This window comes from Lepidochelys kempii, chromosome 22 (genome assembly GCF_965140265.1).
Source record: "Lepidochelys kempii isolate rLepKem1 chromosome 22, rLepKem1.hap2, whole genome shotgun sequence".
NCBI lineage: Eukaryota > Metazoa > Chordata > Testudines > Cheloniidae > Lepidochelys > Lepidochelys kempii.
The window spans coordinates 7,130,620-7,138,389 of NC_133277.1; the positions used below are offsets into that span (position 1 = coordinate 7,130,620).

At 43.7% G+C, this 7,770-nt stretch overlaps 1 protein-coding gene across 10 annotated transcripts in view; it reads left to right on the forward strand.

Annotated features, from left to right (window-relative positions):
- Nucleotides 1–7,261, forward strand: part of PRDM10 (PR/SET domain 10) — a 71,818-nt gene extending 64,557 nt beyond the window's left edge. For all 10 annotated transcript variants that reach the window (XM_073320984.1, XM_073320989.1, XM_073320982.1 and 7 more), the window contains 4 exons: nt 1,648–1,788; nt 3,717–3,885; nt 4,879–4,991; nt 6,373–7,261. In XM_073320984.1, coding sequence (XP_073177085.1) covers nt 1,648–1,788; nt 3,717–3,885; nt 4,879–4,991; nt 6,373–6,609 — 660 coding nt within the window. In that variant the 3' untranslated portion in view covers nt 6,610–7,261. The remainder of the gene's footprint in view (nt 1–1,647; nt 1,789–3,716; nt 3,886–4,878; nt 4,992–6,372) is intronic.
- The last annotated feature ends 509 nt before the right edge of the window (nt 7,262–7,770 follow it).

A 7,770-nucleotide genomic window follows, 5' to 3' on the forward strand; every position in this document is an offset into this window, starting at 1 on the left:
TGCTCCAGGGGCTGCCCCTCGGGAATTGACAAAGTGAGTCAGAGGGTGACTCACTTCTGCACTTGGGAGGAGCAGTTTGAACTTCTTTTTTCTCCCGGAGACCTGGAGCCAAAATCTGAAAGCTTGACAAGTGTTTGCTTTCTCCATGTATTAACTCTTAGGGTGTTCGTCCTCTGTGATATTCAGTAACCCCTTTAAAAATAAATAGAGAGGGTAACTGGATTAATGGAGCTGGGGAAATGGACTTCAGGCAGCTTTGCACAACCAGATCAGCTCCTTTATATCCTTCAGTCTCTGATTGCTTGGGTGGATCTGAAAGTGTCAGACAGCTTATATTTGAGCCTGAAATGGGGAGCTGTTTCCTGTCCTTTTGTTGCTCATTTTTAGCAATACTGCACCCCTTGTTAACGGTGGCCTAAATACTGGCACCGTTTGACATGAATTTATGAAGTTTTAATGATTTAGCTGCTGAGATTCTGGTACCTGCAGCTTTGCATTGATTTTAACAAGGTGTGATGTCTCTAATTAAATTACTATAATTAAGTAGAAGTTGGTGCCTCTAAGGGTCTTTAATAGGTAAGACACTGGAAATTTCACTTTTCTTTCCCCTAACATAGATCTGTATCTGGACCATCCTTCCTCTCTGTAAATGTATGGATATGCAGTTCTGGAATGTATGAACACATACATTTACAGAGAGGAAGGATGGTCCAGTAGTTGGTCCAGAGAGGAAGGATGGTCCAGTAGGCACTAGTCTAGGACTTGGGAGTTCAAGTCCCTGATCTGCCACGGATTCCTGTGTAATTTTGGGCAGATCACTTACTCCTGGTCTACACTACAGAGCTAGGTCGACGTAAGGCAGCTTATGTCGACCTAACTCTGTAAGCATCTACACTAAAACGTAGCTCCCACCAACGTAACTCGCCCACTACGCCGACTGGATGGATAACTCCACCTCCATGAGAGGTTTAGCACTTAGGGTGATGTAGTTAGATCGACACAGTGTCAGTGTAGACACTGCATTGCTTACACTGTCTGGCGCTGCCTGTCAGAAGCCGTCCCACAATGCCCACACTGCCAGCTAAATCTGTGCAAGTGCTCCTGGTGAGGACGTGCACCGCCAGCGTAAGGAGCGTAGCATAGACATGCAAAAGCGATTGAATTACTGTGGTGGCTGTACGTCGACCTAACTTAGGTCGACTTAATTTTGAAATGTTGACTTGCCCTTAGTCTCTCTGTGCCTGGGATCCCCATCTGTACAGTGTACTTCTCTACCTCACAGGGGTGTTATGAGAATAAATACATTAAAGATCGTGAGGCACTCAGATGCTATGGTAATTGGCACCATATAAATGGATAGATTTAATAATTAGAGAACTGTCTCTTTGCGCCACTAAATTTATCATTTACCTTCCATTATGACTCAATTTTTTAGCCCTGTTTACAAGTTAGCAACAACCCTGTTGTAATGCAGGCTACTGATCAGTCCAAGTGTTGCTTATTGTTTAATATTTGTATTATGACAGTGCCCAGAGGTCCCCATTAGGATCATGGCCCCATTGCTCTGGGTACTATGCAAACAGAAAGGTGGACACAGTCCCTGCCCCAGAGAGTTTACAGTCCACAACTCTGCTTTGATTTTCCCAGGCTACCTCACCTCACCAGTCCCAGCATTCCACGGTGGACGTTGGACAGCTGCATGATCCCCAGACGTACACCCAGCACGCCATCCAGGTGCAGCATATCCAGGTCACAGAGCCAGCCCCAGCAACGCAGTCGTCATCACAGGTATCCCACGCTCTCCATGCAAAGAGCATTCTCCGTGCCAGGATGCTCAAGCTGGAGTTTTATACAGCCCTGTGCAGCTGATGCTCTGTCCGCAGGACTCCCCTTGAAATCCTTAAGAGTACTGCACAAGAGTACCGTTGCAGCATTAGGACCTTGATATTATTTAATAGTTCCCAGATATTCCCATTTATCGCAGCATATGGAAGGTAGGGGTGTAAAGACACTTAGGTGGACATATTTATGACTCCATATGGTTAAAGGGATGAAAGAAGTTCACAGATCTACGAATACTGGCCATCCTCAAGGGAGCTCATGGGAAGATGTGCATTTTAGAGAGACGTTATGGACTCGGCATGAGGCTAGCAAATCCTGAGTTCTAATCCTGGTCTGCCATTAACCAGTTCTCTGTGCCTCAGTTTCCCCATCCGTATAATAGGGCTAATGATACTTAGAGTGCATATTTGAAAATATAAAGTGCCCACGTACAATGGTGGTGGGTATTTTAGAAATGCAGAGATAGCTTATGAGAGATATGGATAATGATTTATTAATTTATTTAGATTGTTTAAATGGGCAGTTTCTTTTTAAAAATGCAAGTCTCTTCATGTATGTACAAGATTAACATAGTATTTAAACAAAAGCATTTACATGCTGGTTTGGTGCCAATAAAGGATTCTCAGGAGTCTCCCAGACATCTGTCCTAAAACCCTATTTGACTTCATCCCTCCCTCAGAAAAGCTTGAGGTAAAATATAGGCCTTGCAGTCATCAAATCAGGCTGTGGCAGACACAGGAGTGAGGTAAACTCCAAGGCCCTTCACTGAAAATGCTCTCTCAGCAGCCCTCTCTTATGTAAGCCAGGGGATCATGTAGAGAGGCAGCCTTGAAGGTAGGTACAGCCCCCACATTACTCTCTGGCTACTTGTTTTAAAGCAGTGATGACTAATGGCAGAGGTATTCCCAGGCAGTTAATTCCCAGGCTCTGAGACCAATAATGAATTATTTCTGTTACACACTGAAACTATCTGAAGAAGAATTAAAGCCCTTTTCCTAAGCATCAGAAAGTTCAAAATTCAACTCTTGTTGCCCCAGAGAGTGTTCAGTTTGTAGTACTGGTCTTTTCTGAGCAGTTAAAAGACTTGTATTGTTTCTGGTTCTGATCCCGGCTCCCTGCCCCAGACTTGCTGCGTGACGTTGGGCAAATCACATCTCTGCCTCCATTTACCTATCTCGGAACTGGGTCTAATAGTAGTGACTGAGCACACAAAGAGGTTGTGAGGCTCTTTGGGTGGAAGGTGCTATAGAAGGTCAAAGCACTGTTGTTATTACAGTATCAGAGGGGTCGCCGTGTTAGTCTGGATCTGTAAAAGCGGCAAAGAGTCCTGTGGCAACTTAAAGACTAACAGACCTATTGGAGCATGAGCTTTCGTGGGTGACTCTTTGCCTATTATTATTACAGTGACCAGTGGTAGAGCAGGACTTAATTGTAAACATGCAACGAAGTTTATAGTTGTCCACAGAACAGGTGCAGCATGGGTGGCAGCAGCGGAAGATATTCCCATACTGTTCTGCCACCCTTGCCCTGGTACGAAAGAGACCTGAGGATGAGAAAGGAGTTCATGCTCCACGCGCATTCATTCAGAGTTCGGCCTCTTCTGAGACTGCCGGTTGTGGGAGTGGTTGTGATACGGACATTTTTTCAACTAGGAATGACTCAGGGAACCCACTGATTCCTGTGCCAAAAGACAGCTGCAAATGTACAATAACTATTGATCGCTGCCGACCTGGGCTGAGGCTTGCACTGTCAACTAAAGGATTAGTCCGATAGTATCCTAATACTAAGAGGAACGTACCTCCAGCAGTACAAATGCGTGTGAGCCTTACCGTGCTGGCAGATAAATAATTATGTCTGTTTTCATGGTGTTCTAGGTGGGAGCTCAGGCATTGAGTCCCTCATCACAACAGTCTCAGCAGGAACTCAGCCCCTCTCAAATGCAAACAACCACATCAGCACCAAGCCAAACTCTCCAGCAACAGCAAGGATCCTCGGTCCAGCACACGTATCTACCCAGCACATGGAACTCGTTTCGTAGCTACCGTAAGTATCAGAAATGCGAGGAGGTCAGCAATCACACTAACTCCTTTTGGGACTGGATTCAAGTCTTTTAGGCCCTTTTCCTCCATTTCCCCAGATGTAAAATGGGAAATGTAATACTTCCCTACTTCACAGAGGATTGGGAGGATTCATTAGTTAATGTTCATTAAGCTCTTTGAAGAGGAACAGGGCTATATAAATACAAACTATTATTATTGGACTTTCCCCTTTCCAGGCTGGAGTCACACCCTGGTGTTTTAAGTGGTCTGTTTTAGCAGGCTGGCTTCTCTTTTCCAAGGGGAGTGCATTTGGCACGAATAAGTCTGACTTGGAGAATGGATTGTTTAAATTCAGAGGAAAGCCTGAACGCATTTCGAAAAGGCTCATTTAGGAGAGGGTGACACAAAATGGACTTTTCACACCTGATGTCAAGTACCTTCCTGTGCAACTCTGTCCAGCAACCCTCTATGAATCCTGGAGCAACACATCCTTGAGGAATACTTCCATTTATGGCAACGATGGGATATGATGGCTATGATCTAAAGGCCAGATCCTGAGATGATGTCAGTTGGTGTAGCTCCACTGAAGTCAATAGGGCTATGCAGATTTTCACCACCTGAGGATCCGGCCCTAAGTGTCTGATTCTTTTTTCCACGGGAGCTCAAATTTTGCCCAGATGAAGGCTGTGTTGACAACTCACCAGAAGGCCAACACTTAAATTGCATGATCCAGCATCAGTTGCTGCCTAATCTTGCAGCCCTTGGAGACTGGGTGCCAGCATGAAACTTCCATCTTGATTTAAGCAGCCGCACTGCACTTCATGCTGAAACCTATACTCTTGGCCAGTCAGCCTTACCTCTGCGTTAAAATGGGGATAGTTTCAGGCCCTATTCTAGCACTCCCAGGCTTTATTTGACCCTCAGGCCACCCTTATTATTGTCTTCCATACTAACCTCTGAGAGTGTTTTAACTATAATTCTTCATCCTCTTTTCTAGCATCTGAAATTCAGATGATGGCCATCCCACAGGGTCAGTATGTGATCGCAGAGACCTCTGTAGGCACTCCTGTCACCACAGTGAACACAGGGCAAGTAAAAGCAGTCACCCAGGTAAGCAGAAGGATGGCAGTCTTTGTTCTGGGAGGATGAATTAGACATAAAGCGCTCGGTCTGAACATATTAAAGAAACACCAAAAGAAATGTCAGGGGGGCCCAAAGTAGGAAACATGGTGGTGTCATACCAAGGGTACATGTAAAGGTGTTTTCTGAAGTTAGGAGCTAATGTGCCTTACAACTGATAAAAACTGAATGTGTGTGTGTGTGTGTGTAAGTGACAGAGAGAGAGAATTGTATGATCTAAAAGGTCACAGGCCTTCTGCAACACTTGTACCAAGTACCATATTGGGGCAGTGTCCGTAGCTACGCTTGCAACCCTTAGTTACGTTACATGCTGGGACTCAGGAGGCCCAAAGCTGAGCAGCAGTGTGGCATTGTGGCATTGTTCTTTAGGCTCCAGGAGACAAGAAATAATCTATTTGGTGGGAAAGTGTCAGTCATCTACTTCAAGGGAAAACATAGTTAATTATTTATGTCGTACCACAATCCCTATGAGGTGGGGTAGCAAGGTGATCTGCCCCTTTAAGGGGCTGCAGAGCTCGGGAGCAGCAAGCCCTGGCCTAAGGAGACGCCCAGCAGGTAGGAACTGGGAATCAAAGCCAATCATTAGCTGCTGCTTAGTTGGATATGCTGATCACCCTGCTACACACAAGTGAAAATGAAGAACCCTGTACCAATGCATTTACAGTCTGATGCCACCATGTGGCAGACATTTACTCGTATGAGTGGCTTTACATGAGCAAATAGTTTCATTTAGCTCATCAAACTGAGTCCAGGACTATTCCCTTGCATAAATGATTGCAGGATCAGGGCCCAAATTAGTAGTATTGATTAGTTATAATACTTCAGATAGGTAAATATTTATTAAAGCTGGCTACAGATAGAAATTAATTTTCAAAACAGTTTTAGAAACTTTTAAACTCTTTGCACAACTGAATGGTATGAATAGACTCAGTGAAAGCTGCCATGATACTCATATTGTCTAGCAGGAGATCCAACATACTGATATAGAATACAGAAAATACAGCTCCCACTGGAATGTATGGCAAAATAGGAGACTTTCAGAGTTATTGTAAAGTGAGTTAGTTATTTTAATTTTTTGCATGGGTGGGTTAATTATACAGTTGGTTTTAGCCAATGTTAAATTAACCCCTTTTTTTATAGTAGTTAAATGAGCCGTACAACTCTGAAAGTATCCTGTTTGTGGTTTTTTTCTGTCAATGTTTAAATACAATACAGTTTAGTTTTATAATCGCTCATTCATATATCCCCCAGTGCTGAGACAGAAAAGTTGTAATAAGAAGGTGTGAGAGAAAGATGGCAATTCAGCAGGTCTGAAACACAACTGTGACTTGTGCTTCTACTCTCTGTGCAGACCCATTATGTGATATCTGAAGGACAACCCGATCTGGATGTAAAACAGAACTCTTCACTCTCCAGTGGGGTGCAGGTGGGTGTGTCTCAGCCATCAGCGCACTGTGACCCCTTAGAATCACAACCAACCAATCAACAGCAAACTACGCAGTACATCATCACTACAACCACCGACGGGAATGGGGGCAGTGAAGTGCACATCACTAAACCAAGAACATTCTCCGCAGAGCACGAATGAAGAAACCCCATTGTGTCACCTGACTTTAAGGACAATCTCTCCCCCAAAACATCTGGGTGTCCTGGAGCTCATTATGTTTTAAAGTATTCATTCACATAACTTCAGCTAGAATCTTGGCGCTCTTATTGATGCTTTATAAGGGGGTTTAAGTCACAGCAACAACTAAAAAATACCCTCAAAACCCTTTGGGAATGGTGCCATCTTATGCAAATCTTTAAGGAAAAGGAAAAAGTGAGAAGCGGAAACTGCTTGCCCAGAACTTTGCTTTTTGGCATGTCTGATGACCCTTATTTTCCCTTTGTGGAAGTATCACAGTATACAACATTTATTATAAAGATGGGAGAAAATACTTGCCAAACAATTTGCTAACGGCAGATTATGCCCCATGTACATTTCTACCATCTACAGGTAAACAAAAAGACATCATATAAACTGCCTGTGTTATTCGCTGTATGTCAGAACTGCTCCCTGTGTCTTTATTTTTAAATGGCCAAGGAAGAAGGGAACATACCAGCTAGATACAGAGCAGACCGCCTGGAAAGAAGCAGCAAATCGGTGACTCCTTGTGTGTGCGTGAGTGTGAGAGAGACAGATGTAACAATGAAGCTGTGAAACTGTGCACAAGCAGTCAATTAAATTATTATTTTAGCAACCTTTTAGAACTGTTTACATGTTCTCTGCGCTGCCCTGCCAAGAAGTTCTGGGGAGAATGAAAGATGCAGTCTTGAAACCTCAATGTTTGGAATTGAAATCCTAATAGCACATGACGGTAACACTGAGCCTATACTGTGTTTCCCCTGCACTCATAGGGAACTCTTCTTTTCCCTTGTAAACCAATAAAAGGCTCAGTAATGCTTAAACCTGAATAGTAGCTTTGTGCTGTGACCCCTAATGAGAATGGGGGGAGAGAGTTTAAAGAAATTGATTTTTTTACAAAAAAACCTTTTCTTTGGTAGTTTTAAAGTAAAAAGGCACTCCGAACTCTGTGCCTTACAATTGCTGTTTGAAACTCACTTTAACCTGCAATGTCAAAAGAGAACCTTTGTAACCTGCTCCCTGTGTACACACTTTTCGCAAATGTGGTATACTTATCTCTAGGGCTGCCTCAAAATTTAATTTCTTTTCCCCATGAAGGTTGAATGGAAAGTTGGTTGCGCTGAT